General features: G+C 38.8%; 1 protein-coding gene across 4 annotated transcripts in view; it reads left to right on the top strand.

The window, feature by feature from the left end:
• The window catches only part of dph6 (diphthamine biosynthesis 6), a 300,181-nt gene that overhangs the window by 126,702 nt on the left and 157,936 nt on the right, over positions 1 to 15,543 (top strand). For all 4 annotated transcript variants that reach the window (XR_010018318.1, XM_063050727.1, XM_063050738.1 and 1 more), the window contains exons 7-9: positions 875 to 969; positions 8,992 to 9,085; positions 12,955 to 13,102. Coding sequence is in view for 3 of the 4 variants with exons in the window: in XM_063050727.1 (XP_062906797.1) it covers positions 875 to 969; positions 8,992 to 9,085; positions 12,955 to 13,102 (337 nt within the window). In the remaining variant the exon portion in view is untranslated. The remainder of the gene's footprint in view (positions 1 to 874; positions 970 to 8,991; positions 9,086 to 12,954; positions 13,103 to 15,543) is intronic.

The raw sequence follows: 15,543 nt of genomic DNA, 5'->3' as shown, positions 1-15,543 counted from the left end.
TCCAAGAGAATTTCAAGACTTTATTTTGGCTTTCTATATGGCTCTCTTCCATGGATCACAGTGAGATATTTGGTACACTTTCACTCAGTTACTCTTTATAAATAACCTCAATTTTCTTCGAAAGGAGAAAAGATTATCTTTTCAAAATGTAAATAAGGAGCTGCAACTAAACCTTCCTGCTTGAAGTTCATACCTTGTTTTTGAATCAAAAAGCTTGGGATTTGCTGGAAGATGCATCTTCAAAGAAGCCTTCTATATGGCTTGTTTATAACAATAAATGGGAAATATTTGCCCTTTGATGCCAAGAACATCAGAACAACCCCCTATTGTTTGTGGTTTTCCTGTGATATTTTTCATATTTTAGTAGTCTGATTGATTTTGGTTTAAACTCAGCTCAGTTAGAGTACATGCTGAAGTCTTCTCATTTTTACAGGCTTCTATTCAAGATAACCCAGTGGCTATACATTCTGTGCTGTCATATTTTATAAAAGGAATCTAGAAGATTAGACCAGATGATAGAGAATTTTGATAACAAAGACACGTTTAATGTTGAAGTTGCATTCTTTAAAATATTCACAATTAATAGCATTTTTGAAGACTGCATGTGGTGAAACATATTTTATTATGCTGTGATGTCATTGATGTGTGGTGTTCCTTACATTTGGAAAAATCTTTAGAGAGTATATAAAAAAAGGTAAAGAAAAAACATGCAGATCATCAAAATTAACATAGTTCCAGTTTTGAGCATGTATTTTGAATGGGAGCAAAAATGAAACACCCTCATCAATGCACAACAAAGCACAAGAAATATGACTGTATTGTTTTCCTGTGGTATAAAGCTTTTACTCACAATTAAATGTGTCTGTTACTGCAGATTTCTCAGAAGTATGGGGTGCATGTATGTGGAGAAGGTGGAGAGTATGAAACCTTTACGTTGGATTGTCCTTTATTCAGGAAGAGGATTGTTATGTGAGTTACTGTTTCCTCAGTTAAAATCTATCTGAGGATATTGTCCTTTTTTAAATGCTGACAAAGTGCTACTTGGAGCAGTAAACTTGTTGACTGATTTGTCAAAGTTTTGAGAGCTGTTTTTATCTAGAATTTGTACTTCATGATAATAGAAGGTGGCAATGACACAAACAATTACCTTTTTTTTAAAATTTCTAAGTTTGCAAGTAAGCCTCAACTTGAATAATTCTTATCCATAACAATACACCAGTGATATATTACTATGGTTTAAATTTTGTAATATTAACAGAAAACATGCATTTATTAAATACCTTTTTGTGTAGTATTTTGACATGCATTCATTTTATTCTACCTTTAAATGATCATTATTTTATTTAAATAAGCATTATTTTGCTGTCACAGTGTATATATACGCAGTCAATTAAAGCTATTTTGATTGGTGGTGCTGTTAGTAATTGCAAAGGTGCATATTTTACATCAATTTTGACAATTCCTAGAAGCGCAGTACCTGAAGAACAGGGAAAGGAAAAGGCAGCTTTGTAACAACAGATGAGAGAAGACCCCAGTGACCTTTTAAAAAGACAAATCTGTTTTTCAAATAAAAGATAAAAATTCAAAAATTAAGAAGAACAATTTTAAATACAATAAGTGCATTAGAGAGGATCTTAAAGGAAATGTCCTGACCGAGTTGGTGCTAAATAAAAATAAAAGTCTATTCACTGATGGAGTCTAGTGCTGATTATTGTTTTAATTGAAAATCATTATGATTTTCAAGTTTAAACTAGTAATACAGATGAATGCTTGTGCGACTATAACTATCTTGTACTGGTTTTTATATTGTCTTCATAAACTCAAGTTACAAGCATGTTAAACTTGCTTATCATACTGTGGTATCTGGATAATGGGATGATTAGCTAGAGGCAATTATTGCCTGCTTTAAGAAAAATTGATTAACTATTGAAAGGAGAGAAAGAAATTATACAAGTGAGAGAGAGAAAAAACACCATTAAAGTTATTTTTGGATTGGATTTACAAAGTTTTAGCATTGAGATTACAGCCACGATGATCTCCTGTACTCTGAAGCTACTTTGGTTCTGAATTGAAATGCTAACTCTGAGGCTTTTGCACAATTCCTTAGTCATATTTAAGATTGCAATGGTCTGTTGAAACGTTCATTTGTGCAATTTAAATTTAATCCCAAATGCATCTTTCAAAATCAGGTTTATTGTTTCTGACATCAGTTGAGAAATTTGTTGTTCTGAGGCAGCAGAGCAGTGCAGGCATAACAAATTGCAATAAGTTTCAGTAAATAAGTAAATAGATGGCCAGATAGCTAAATAAATAGATAGGTAGATAGGGCAAAAGAGGAATAGTGAGATAGTGTTCATGTACTGTTGAGAAATCTGATGGCAGAGGGGAAGAAGCTGTTCCTAAAAATGTTGAGTGCTGTCTTTAGGCTCCTTTACCTCCTCTCTGATGGTAGCAATCAGAGGGATGTCACAGAAAGTGAGAGTTCTTAATGATGGATGCCACATTTTGAAAATGCCCTTAGTGGTGGGAGTGGTGAGCCCATGATGGTGCCGGCTTAGTTTAAAGCCTCTTACAATCCTGTGCATTTGCAGATGCTGTTGCAGCAATCAGAATCTTCTCTGTGATACGTCTGTACAAATTTGCTAGAGTCTTTAGTCACTTACCAAATTTCCTCAAACGCTGAGGCTGGAATTACAGATCATGTGTTAAGGGTGAAGGGTGAAATGTTTAAGGGAAACCTGAGGAAATCTCTTCACTCAGAGGATAATGGAACAAGTGGAAATGGTGGATGTGGATTTTATTTCAACATTTAAGAGAAGTCTGGATAAGTGCATGAATGGGAGGGACTTGGAGGGCTGTGGTCCAGGTGCATCAATGATATTAGACAGAATAATAGTTCAGCACAGATTAGATGGGCCAAAGGGCTTATTTCTGTCCTCTCCTGTAAGCCTGCTCATCATGATCTGAGGTTTTGCCAACAACAGTTTTGTCATTGGAGAAACCTAGAGGATGATGGTGTTGAATCGTGAGCTGTAATTGATAATCAGCAGTTTGATGTAAGTATGCTTGTTGTCCAGCTGCTCCAAAGCTCAGTGGAGAGCCAGTGAGATTGCATCTGCTGTAAACCTGTTGTGATGGTAGACAAATTTCAGCAAGTCCAACTCTTTGCTCAGTCAAGAGTTAGTTCTACATAGGACCAACCTCTCAAAGCACTTCATCACAGCAGATGTGAGTGCTACTAGGCAATCATTGTGGCAGCACACCCTGCTCTTCTTAGGTTCTAGTGTAGGGTAACATAATTGGTGGAAATGTATATAATTCACAACCACTGACATTGAATTGGGTTATTGGGGTTTCACTTTAAGAGTCTGGTTTGACATGATGACATTATTATGAGAAGAGTTTAACACACTTTTATCTGTAGGTTTTGGGGTTCTATAAAAGGTGTTGCATGTTTCATTATACATAAAAGTGTCTCACTTAATTTTATTTGTGAAAATCGACAGTGATATATTTGATGCCCTTTTGAAGCAGGGAACTTCTTTCTATAGCAGTGAGAGGTTGAAGCTGTCCTTGGACACTCCAACCATTTGGTTGCATAGGTTTTTAAGACCGTGTCAAGTACTAAGCAGGTAATGTTCCAATTTGAACATTCTGAGAGTAGAATGTGCCTCCATTTAATATTCTGTTCAGAATGCTTTTACCTTTTGGTTAAAGCATGGACCACCACATGTGAATTTACTTGACTGCTAGGCAAGTTCCCAGAACTCTGCAAGCCCACATTCTCCACTACAGTCACAAAACATGGGGTCGAGCATCATGTTCCCACAGCTGGCCTGCCTGTTTATGCTCCCGCACATAGATTGGACCCAGAAAAACTGGCAACCACAAAGGCCAAGTTTGCCAATATGGATAGACTTGGAATTGTACGCCAGTCGAATAGCCCCTGGGCTTCACGCATCTGTATGGTCCCTAAGTCTGCCAGTGCCACCCACATGGCGACTACTGACGCATTAACAAGGCCACCACCCCCAATCATAAGACAATAAGATGTAGGAGCAGAATTAGGCCATTCGGCCCATTAAGCAATTGTTACTTGGTCCCACACATTCAAGACTTTTCGGCATATTCAGCTAGAAAGTTAATTTTTTCTAAAGTCAGTCTAGTTAGAGGCTACCATCAGGTGCCTGTCTGCCCGGAGGACATTTCCAAAACAGCTGTGATAACCCTGTTTGGCATTTCTGAGTTTCTGCACATGCTGTTTCAACTGGTAAAATGCAGCACAGACTTACCAACGTCTGATGGATTCTGTATTAAAAGACTTAGATTTTCTTTTTGTTCACCTGGATAACATACTTGTGCGTCCAAATCTGAACATGTATCACATTTCCGCAGAAGGTACAATACCCCTCCCATCAAAAGTAGCCGCTATTATGGATTTCTCACTGCCCCTCACTACAAAAAAACTGCAGGAGTTTTAAGGTATGGTAAATTTCTATCACCGCTTCATTCTGTGAGCTGTTAAGCTTGTGCTTCCCCTGTATAGCGCGCTTAAAGGCAATACCCCTAATCAAGTGCTTGACCGGTCAGTGGACATGACCAGAGCATTTGATGATACCAAACAAGCTCTTTCCAATGTGACCTTACTGACCCACTCCCCAACTCACCCACAGTTATTTCTACTGACGCTTCATTCTGTGCTGTGGGTGCTTGCGTGAACAGCTGGTTGGAGGCATGTATTAGTCGCTCGACTTCTTCAGTTGCTGGTTCCGTTCGCCCAGAAGGAAGTACAGCACGTTTGACCATGAGCTTCTTGGTCCCTATTTCACTGTCCGCCATTTTTGTTTTCTTCTAGAGGGTTACCATTTCACAGCATTCATTGACCACAAACAATGTTCGTTGACTTCATGCACATGATGGCCAAAATGCCAGACCATTGCTCTGCACGCGAGCAATGCCAACTGGTCTACATATCCAAGTTCACAACTGATATGTAACATAGCAAGGGGAAAAACAATGCTGCGGCTGATTGCCTTTCATGACCAGCATGTAGTCGGGAGTTGATTATGCTGGTGTGGCAGCCGACCAAGCTACTGACCCAGAGGTCTAGGCTTATTGAACAGCAGTCACAGGCCTACGGTTGGCTGACATTAGGTTTGCGGATGCTGGGGCTTCTCTCCTGTGCGATCTCTCAAGCAGTCGCTCTCACCCCATCATGCCCACAAACTGGAGATGGGCTGTTTTCGACTCCATACATAATCTCTCTCATCTGGGCCTGAAGGCCTCACAGAAGCTGTTTGCACTAAAGTTTATTTGGAGTGGCCTCCAAAAGGACATGCGTAATTGGAGTGCAGTCTGTGTGAAATGCCAGCAGGCAAAAATTAACCGTCATGTTCAGGCCCTATTGGCACCTTTTGAGGTCCCTGAGTGACGGTTTGACCATGTCGATGTGGACCTTATTGGTCTTCTTTCTCCCCCCCCCCCCCCCAATGGTTTCACACACCTTCTTACCATGGTGGAACGTACCACCAGGTAGCCAGAGGTTGTCCCTTTAGCATCGACGATGGCCGCAGTCGTGGCTCGGGCGATAATTAGCACCTGGATTGCTCGATTTGGCACACCATCTGATATTTCTTCTGACTTTGGTCCCCAGTTCATATCAGACCTCTGGGCTGCGATGGCCCAGAACCTCGGCGTTAGGCTACATCACACCATGGCTCTAGGCCGGATTTAGTGAATTTAGGGAGGGTGGGAGGGAGGGCTCTGTAGGGTAACATAATTGATGAAAATGTACATAATTCATAACCACTGACATTGAGTTAGGGTTTCGCTTTAAGAGACTGGTCTGAAGTAAGGATGTTATTACGTAAAGAGTTTTAGCACACTTTTTTGTGTAGGTTTTGAAATTCAATAAAAGGTGTTACCAGTTTCATTCAACATAAAACACCTCACTTCATTTTATTTGCAAAAACCTGCACTGGTATATTTGATGCCCTTTTGAAGCAGATGGGAACCTTTTTCTATAGCATTGAGAGATTGAAAATGTCCTTAGATGTTCCAACCATTTGGTTGGCATATGTTTTCAAGACCCTGCCAAGTACTTAACAGGTAGCGTTCCAATTTGAACACTCTGAGAGAAAAATATGTCTCCATTTAATATGTTGTTCAGAATGCTTTTACTTTTTGGTCAAAGCATTTGTAATTTTTTTTACACAACAATTTATTTTTAGCTTTTTGTACCACTTGGCCTCTTACAGAAAAGTGAGTTAAATCTGAATCCCACCCACTGTTGTGGAGCTACACTTTCCTTTCCCTGTTCATTTCTTCTTCCTCTAGTCATTGTCTTTGCCTGACGTTTCTTTTAGCAGGTCTCTCTATTCTGCTTGTGACTATAATCTGTCCCTTCTTCCCAATACTTCTTGAAGATAAAGCTTCTGATACTTTTCCACCTTGGCCAATTGCCTGCAGCAACCATCAGTTGGATTGGCAACCTCAAGCTCTTTGTGATTGTGGTTCTTGGTTGTTCCTCCACTGTTTCCTTTCTGTGTTTATGTATTTTTACTATAATATGCTTTACAACCACTTGATTTCCCCCTTAACTCTATTAGCCAGAAATACATTAAGGCAAATTCAGTTGAAGGGCCTTAAGAGAATGAAGGGCTAAAATGATTAAGGCCCAGCCATCTGAAGGCACAGCTGACATCAGCAAGCTAGTCATGACAAGCCCCATTGAAATCCCTTTTTTCTTGGGTGTCTCTGCAAATGTGGCGCATTAGCCCTTTGCTAATAGCCACTGGACTCCACGGCGAGAAATCCACCTTTCTCAGGCTTCGTATGTCTGGCGTGTATACAATTTTGGTCTCGCCAAATCCGTGAGGTTGGTATGTCTCGCGCCCACCCAAGCCCCGGTTTGTATGAATGTTGTGTGGTTCACTGCCCCGGCAATCGCCCATTGACAGAAATACCAGATCATACACTGCATTAAATTATAAAGAAGTATATTTAAGGATGTTAACTTAAGCAAACAGTTATTACTGGAAAGACAAAAAACAAAAAGGGCCCATTATTCTTAAACAGTCAAATGTCCACTTAAGTTGGAGCTCATCTTGAACTTAACTGTAACTTGCACAGTGGACCCTCGGTCTGGGTGAAAGGACATACCACCTTTCGAATGTCACCTGAAATTTATTTCGAATAATGAGTCTCCCACAGGAGAATTGGTCCTTCCTCCTTAAAGCCATTCATCTGCACAAAGCATCTTGTGTAACAGGGATGGCATTCTCAGCCATCCTTCCTCTTGTCTTCTCACAGCTCCCGCCAGAAAAAAACCTCCCCACACCACTGTTCTCCAGAACCTTTTCCCAATTCTACATCCTGAATGGCTGACACCACATTCCTAAGTTGAACAACAAAGCCTCTTTTCTCAGCTCAATCCCAAACTGGCTAAAAGTAGAACAGACTGCTCTTACAGAACTGCTAAAATGAAATACCTACAGCATAGTAGTAAAAATCTTAACCAGGGTGTTACACCATCAATGACCCTCCGTTCATTATATGGCATAAGTAAGGGTTTATTGAAAGCAGTGTTCAGCTCCATTCACAGTTCTTCATCTAAAGATGCAGTGTTGCCCAGGCACTTGTTTTCAGGCTTTGCTAATAAGTGGCGTGTCGTGGAGCCAGCCCTACAATTATATTGGAGGATCAGGATTCCAGTCAACGTCCTAACTGTTTATTGTGGTCCTTATTTTGATATAAAATTGGATACTCTGGATTCGATTTCATCCTATTCTTCTCAAACACATCTCGTATTCCTGCTGTAATTTTCAATCTATATTGCGGATGTGAAGTACAGTTGGAAGTGCTGGAGTTATTTATTTGGTTAAGGAGATTTAAGCTGACATTTTGCAATGCTGACCATTCATGAGAAATCTTCATCATTAAATTCTGTAATTGTTCTACACTAAATGTATGCTAACATTAAAAGAACTAAAAAAATGCTGCCTTAAATATAAGTAATTATCTCCTACCAACAAAGGAGAAGGCTACTCATCCAGTTACTCAATACCAGTCCCACAATACCAGTCCCACAGAGCAATCCCATCCATTCCATTAGCCCCTTCTTATTTGCTTGTAGCCCTGCCTGCAGCTTATTCGCACATGTAGGAATATAAGTAACTGTGGTGGAGTCTCTTTGGAAGCCATGAGATCATCAGTTTGTTCCCATGATCTCTAGAGGCAGGATAGCTGTCAAACTGAGACCAGTGTAAGTCAGGAGATATCATTCCAACAGAAACCCTATCTTTTCAAATCTGCAACAGGGTAGAAACGAAATCTAGAAGCAATGAATGTATATAATATGGAGAAAGTGATGAGAAAGCCAATTTAAAAGCAACCAGATACAAAATAGGGCCAGTAGTTGTTTATAATGGGAGTTCTCTGATGTAGCTTGTATTGATTGTAATGAAAGGCAAGTCATAAGGGCTAAAAAATGTGGAATCTGGAATGGGACAGAAAGCAGAAGCAAATGAATAAAATGTTGAAATCATTTTTAAAAAGGCAGAAAATTGCACCTTTTCCCCATTACTGTCAGACTTAATTGTGTCTTTCACTAAATGGACAGCTTAATTGGAGTGATAGAGAATCTTAATGCAAACAGTGCCTCTTGCCTTTGTTCAGATGGTGATGTGCTTTATAAAAGAAGAGAAAATGAGCCGGCGTTACTTCTTGGAACAAATATGTTGAGAAGTGTTTTAGAAAACGTCGTATTTAGAAATAATGTTGCAAGATTTTTATAATGCATGTAACCAACAGAACTTCAAAAGTGGATTCAGAATATTTAGAACTTTTGCACATTTTCCTTAATGAGTAACACAACCAGTCAATATTGACTATGAACTACTAACTTAACATGATACATTGCTTGTGCTGTCAATGTAACGTTTTCTGGTGATTCTATCGGCATGCTTACAATTATGTTTTTATTTTAAACAGTGATTCCTCTGATGTTGTTGTTCATTCTGCTGATGCGTTTGCACCAGTGGGCTATCTTCGTTTATTGAACTTGCATCTGGAGGATAAACCCCAGGTAGGTATAAATAACTATGTTATTTTTGTGAAGTAGAATGTATCTATCTATGCCATAATGTAGATATACTTAATGCAAAGGTGACTAGTATATTGGATTGATTTAAAATATTTCTAAATATAAGCTGAGTTTAGATTCATAAAACAGCAATTGCAAGGGCAAAATCTCTGCACAAGTGTACAGAATTTATTAGCAGAATGTGGGATTATTTGTTTTATAGTTTAACTGTGTGAATACAGTGTATTACAGAGTTGTTATTGTTAAGTTGTTTGTCAGTCTTTGTTTATGTATATTTTTACATAAATTCTATTATATTTTACTTTCCTGTAAATGGCTGCAAGAAGGTGAATGTCAAGGAAATATATGGGAACTAATGCGTACTTTGATAATAAATTTTACTTTGACTTTTGACTTTGAGATGCTAAAATCTATGTTAGGAGAAATTACCCATTTTGGTCTTGATCTTGGTCATGTTCAGGGCTTCCTTTATTGTGCTAGTAGCTTCCTGTTGGTTTTCACTGCTGTTAGCTGTACAAGTCCCAAGTGGAGACTCAGGAATGCCATCACACACAGATGTTGAAGAATTCTTCACTGCTGTTTCCATAACAGTTTTGCTTGACTAGTCAGCGTTATTGCCCTGAGATGAACCCCCAAACCCAGAGGACAGGTAGACCGCCCTTAATCTGGCCTCTACCCTTTGACCTGTATGGCATGGGTGACCCTATCAAAAACCGAAGCATAAAGCCCTGATTCCAGCCAGAATAGCTCTCTGAGTCATTGAGGCATACAAGCCTCCAAACCACAACAAAGTTGTGGTCCTCTTGGTGGAATTCATTTCTAAATACTTTTACATTTCTGGATGTAAAAACATTCTGATCATAATTTATCAAATTTTCCAGAATGTCATATTGGAAACAAAATATAATGTTTGCAGAAGTTCACATTTTTTATGAAGTTTCAAAGCTTGATCAGGTGAATTATCATGGCGAGTTCCTTGCTTATGTACATGGATTTGATGAGATTCAAATTCAAATTCAGATTTTTCTTTAAATGCAGGGATATTGGTAAATATATTTTTTAAAGTTTCAATTTCTTTCATTTGCAAACTGACTAGTGTAACATTGTGTAACCACTGAATTGTTTTGTATGGATTTTTTTAGTCATATTAAAATTACCTTACTTTATAAACTTGACCCTTTTGGAGAACTTTAGCTGCTGCTATTAATTAAATGTGTAGGAGAGTAGAAGCAGAATGTTTCTACGCACCTGGATATTGGATTCCATTAAAGTCATTTGAACTGAATCTTTGAGTTTTGTCGAGTGGATGTTCAGCATGTGCAATCAAAGACTAACTTCTTGCTTTTTTGTGACAGCCTCTTTTCCAGCAGAGTTGAAGTTGCCACTTTTGAATATATCAAAGGACGTTTGATGCAAAATTTTAAATAAGTATGTCTTATACTATGCTAAGTTACACAGATCCATTGAATATGTGGTCGTGTACAAATTAATTTGATCAAAAGTAAGCAAATTATGCACTTCTTTAAACTAGTTCAATTTTGAATGTGGTTGCTCCCAGATCTGTACTGGTGTTCGGCGTGAAAACTCTTAAACTCATAATGTAGGTAGTATAGTTGTTTACAGGGATGTGGTTCAGTGATTGAATTTGAAAAGATTATGTTGAATTGTAATGAACATAAAAATTGTAATCCTGGGAGATTTGGGATTGAATGTTGAAATTGTGAATCACAAAAGCAGCTGTGATTGCAGGTAGTACTTCTGGATACTAGTCCAATGTAATGGAGTTTGCACTCGCCTTGTTTTGGATTTCATTGCAGATTGTATTACATTTACTGTGTACTGTAGGAGCATAGCATTGTTTGCCAGACCATAAATTAGCCAGTTTTATTTTGATGTAAATTAAAATGGTGCTGAATCTGTAGTTAACCACCAGCATTGTTGGTATACAGAATCTTAAGGATGGTTTGAGGATTTGATTTGTTTATTTTGGTAAGAAGTTGTTTTGCTTTCATTTTTTATGCTAACTAAATAAGAGCTTGATCAAAAAAAATCTGTTGCTGAGGGGAAATTTAACAGAGATGAACACCAACCGTGACTTGACTGAAAATGAAGACTGGATTGTGAAGAACCAGAAGTAAAGAATGGTTATGGTCTAGAAATCTCTGGATGGGTGGTGAATGCAGAGACAAGCAAGGCTTTCAAGAAGAATTTGATGGCCTTTGTATAGTTTAGGACATACTTATTTAAATTTGCATTAAGTACACTTTGTTATAAAGGGAGGAGGAATAACATAGGCAGATTGGTCTACAGGGAGCCACATTAGACTTTGTGGGCCAAATTACCCTCTGTAGTATAATGCTTCTATGATTCAGCACAATTTGGAATCTACACATCCCTTAATGTTCTGCATAATGCAATAGTAAAGCTATTCTTCAAACTTCTTGCAACTTAAATTGAGGTAATTATGTTTTTGGAATATTTTCTGTATCTAACACTACTAATGGAAATGCAATTTTATGTAAATAGTAAAACAGTGTCTTGATAGATTACACGTACGTCACAGCACAATTATTTAAATAAGAAGTTTCTCATTGTTGTGCAAAAATTAGAAATTTATGAAGAAGCATGACATTGTGATACTTATGACAGATAACAATTATAGCCAATACATTTATTTTAAGATCTTCGGGGCATAGTATATTGAGTCAAAATGGCTGCAAATTCCAGAATTAGTACTCAAGTTGAAACTAATAGTTCAATATGAACCCCTCCCCCACCTTTCCTTCACTATCACCACCAGGCAGAATCCAAATAGGAAGGCACTCTTTTTTGCATTTCTTGTGGATTGAATGCCTTGTAAGAAAAACTTGGACTTCCTTCTCACCCCTCTGGTATGTTTCTCCTATGAGCAGTTAAATGGATGATTAACATGCCTCCCCAGTAGTGACCTCCTGCTGCTTAATTTGAACACTGTAACAGCGATTTCGTGAAGTTCTCTGAAGACTAAGTGTCCCCTTAGTCATGTTCTGCCATGTCCATCAGTTCTGTCCAGTTTCTATCACTTTGGAAAGCCACAAAAATAGCTTTGTTGTAATAGAGGAGAAGATGGCAATGCGACGCTGCTCGCAGTGGCCACTCCGGTGGTGATGTCTGTTATTTCTCAAGTAGGGTGCCGTGCACAATCCTGATTTGATGGAGACGGATGTGAGAGCACGGAGGAACATCTGGTGAAACTTCTGAAATGCCTGCTTCACTGCTGCTGCTACTGTGTGGTCCAGAATCTCCGGAAGAGAAGGCCCCGAGTCCTCAGCTTTACTTATTGCTCGGCAGCCGGGGCAGGGTCGAAGCACTCGGCAGAGGATGGTGCTCGGAGAGGCTGTGTTAGAGGGGCTGGTCGGAGGCTCGAAGTTTTCGGAGGAATTCTGAGTCCGCTGTGGTCGGGTGCTTCCAATGGTGCTGCATTGGCAAGTTGGTAGCATTTGGAGGTTCATGGCAGGGAAAGTTTCTCCCTTTTGCTGCCTGCGTGAGATGATGAGTCTATTGGGACTTTGAGACTTTTTTTTACTGTGCCCATGGTCTGTTCTTTATCAAATTATGGTATTGTTTTACACTGTTGTAACTATATGTTATAATTATGTGGTTTTGTCAGTTTTAGTCTTGGTTTGTCCTGTGTTTTTCTTGTGATATCATTCTGGAAGAACGTTGTATCATTTTTTAATACATGCGTTTCTAAATGACATAAACGAGGACTGAGTGTCCTCATAATCTAATTTAATCTAATCTAGAGCTATATGCATTTACATATTTTACATGAAGATGAAATTAATTTTTAACTGACCTTTTTTTTAAAGCATGTTCCTTCTCGCATAGTACTTGGAGCTCTGCAGCCTTGTTCATCCTGCTTCAATCTGGAGATTAACATAGAAAATGACAATTACAGAGAGATATCAAAACCACAGGTCACCTGGCATCTCACCTCAACTAATCCTTCTGACACTGGTAAGTTATTAACCAAAATATAGTAATATACTTTAATTAATAATGGATAATCAATGAAAAAAACACAAATGAAAACACTGTATTTAAAAACTAATAATATTTTTAATCCACTTGGGATCATAGAAGCTTACTGCTGTGAAGGAGCCTGTGCTGTACTTTTGATAGAACTGTCTAAATCTGTTTCATACATCAATATTTCTTTCATAACTTTACAAATTAATTCTCTTCAAATTTGTCAATTTGCCGTTGGTAAATTCCTGTAGAATTATAGATAATGCATTCCTGACCTTAATTTCTCACTAATATCCTAGTTTCCTGTCTAGTTCTTTGGCCAATTGTATTAGATTTGTGACTTTTGGTTGCCAATTCACCTGCCAGAGGAAATGGAAGAAATTTTCGTGAGTCTAAGGTTCTCAATTAAGCTTCTTCTCAACTCTGTCTGCTCAGAGATGATCAATTGCATTTTGCCTAATACATCTTCATAACTGAAGAACATCATTAACTTCGCAGCACTGGAGAAGGCTATTTGATCCATTGTATTCTTGCTGGTTCTCGAAAAATCTATGCATTTATCCTGTCCTGTGTTCTTATCCCAGTAATAATTTTCTTTTTAAATGCTTATCCTTTTAGAAAATTGCCATTGAATTTCCTTCCAGGTTGTGCTTCAGATGTGAATGACCCACTGATAAAAAGGAAGCTTCCTATGTCACCTTTAGTTCCTTCAGCAGTCATTTTAAATCTGTGTCATTTAGTTCTGAACCTTCTATCACTGCAATCAATTTCTCCTTATTTATCCTGTCAAAGTGTTTTATAATGATTCAACATAAATCTCTTGCTGTTGTCCTCCTTGCTTCTGTTAAAAAAAAGCCAGGACTTTGTTTAAAATGCTTTTTTAACAGCCTTCGCGAGTTGTTTTGCAGCCTTCAAAGTTTCATCTACCCTCAGCCGCCCAGGTTTGTTCCTGCACTCTCTTTAAAATTCTACCACCTACTTAATGTTGCCTCTCCTCATTTGTCCTTCAAACTGCATCCCTGGTGTCATCCTTGAAAATCTTGTCTGTACCTCTCCAGGGGGTTTCTCCAACCAGCCTAAAGTGCAGGTTCTCAAAATTTTACATGATACTACAGCTCGTGTATAACTAGCCCCTTGCAGCATGTTAACATTACATGCTTGGTTTTGTGTTCATTGCTTTGATTTACAAAGCCAGGTGCCTTATGCATTTTTTAACTGTCATCTCAACTTGCCATAGCATCTTCAAAGATCTGCGAATACGCATCACTGGGTCCCTGTGCTCATGTAGCCTCTTCAAAATACTACTGTTTAGATTCTCCTGTACCTCTGTAAATTCCTCCCAAAGCAAATGACTTATTAAAAGGAAGTACAGCAGTAAAGATGCCTTGCTGAGATTGTGCAGGGCTTTAGAGAGAGCTTTATAGGAGTGGTGATACAGCAATTCCATTACCAGACTACTGAACCAGAGGTAACAATACAGAAAATGGAGTTCAAAATTTCACCATGGCAGTTGTACAATTTAAGTTCTTATTTGAGATTTTTAAAAGACTTGTGCTAAGCAGTGATGACCCCTGCTCAATCAGATTTTCAGAATAACCCACTTAGTCTATTGATGTCTTTCAGGAGATGAAATTTATCATCCTTACTTAGTCGTGCCTTTATGTGTCACCAGGCTCAGCAGTGTGCTTGATTTTCAGTACTCTGTAGAACAGCTTAGCACACCATTCAGATGCCAAGGGCAGTTTGTCATGTTCAATATTTTACGCCAAGGTTGTGTTGTAGTTAGCACGATGCTATTATAGCTTGCGGCTTCGGAGTTCAGAGTTCATTCTCTCCATCCTCCGTAAGGAGTTAGTACGTCCTCCCTGTGGAAAGTGTGGGTTTTCGCTGGGTGCTCCGATTTCTTCCCACAGTCCAAAGATATACAGGTTAGTAGGTTAATTGGTTGTTGTAAATTGTCCCATCAGTATGTTAGGATTACATCGGGTGTTGTCGGGAGATGCTGGGGAGTGCAGCTCCAAGGGCCGGCAGGGTCTATTCCACACTGTATCTCCAAATAAATAAATAAATTTATCTAAAGAAGGATAAGCATTTTTTAGATTTAGAACAAAAATGCTAAGGATGCTGGGAGAGATTGAGTAATATTAGGGGCTGTTCTACTCACTTATACTTATGACTGTGAGGCTAAGCACCACTCCAATGACATATTTAAGTCTGCTGATGACACCACTCTCTTTGACTGGATCAATGGTGGTAATGAATCAGCATATAGGAGTGAGATTGAAAATCTAGCTGAGTGGTGCCAGAACAACAGCCTTTCACTCAATGTCAGCAAGACCAAAGAGCTGATTATTGACTGCAGGTGGAGGAAACCGGAAGTCCATGAGCCAGTCCTCATCAGAGGATCAGAGGTGGAGAGGGTCAGCAAC

The sequence above is a fragment of the Mobula hypostoma genome, chromosome 1, assembly GCF_963921235.1.
Source record: "Mobula hypostoma chromosome 1, sMobHyp1.1, whole genome shotgun sequence".
Lineage (NCBI taxonomy): Eukaryota > Metazoa > Chordata > Chondrichthyes > Myliobatiformes > Myliobatidae > Mobula > Mobula hypostoma.
The sequence above is the reverse complement of the archived record's forward strand: the minus strand, read 5'-3'. Positions and strand labels throughout refer to the sequence as shown.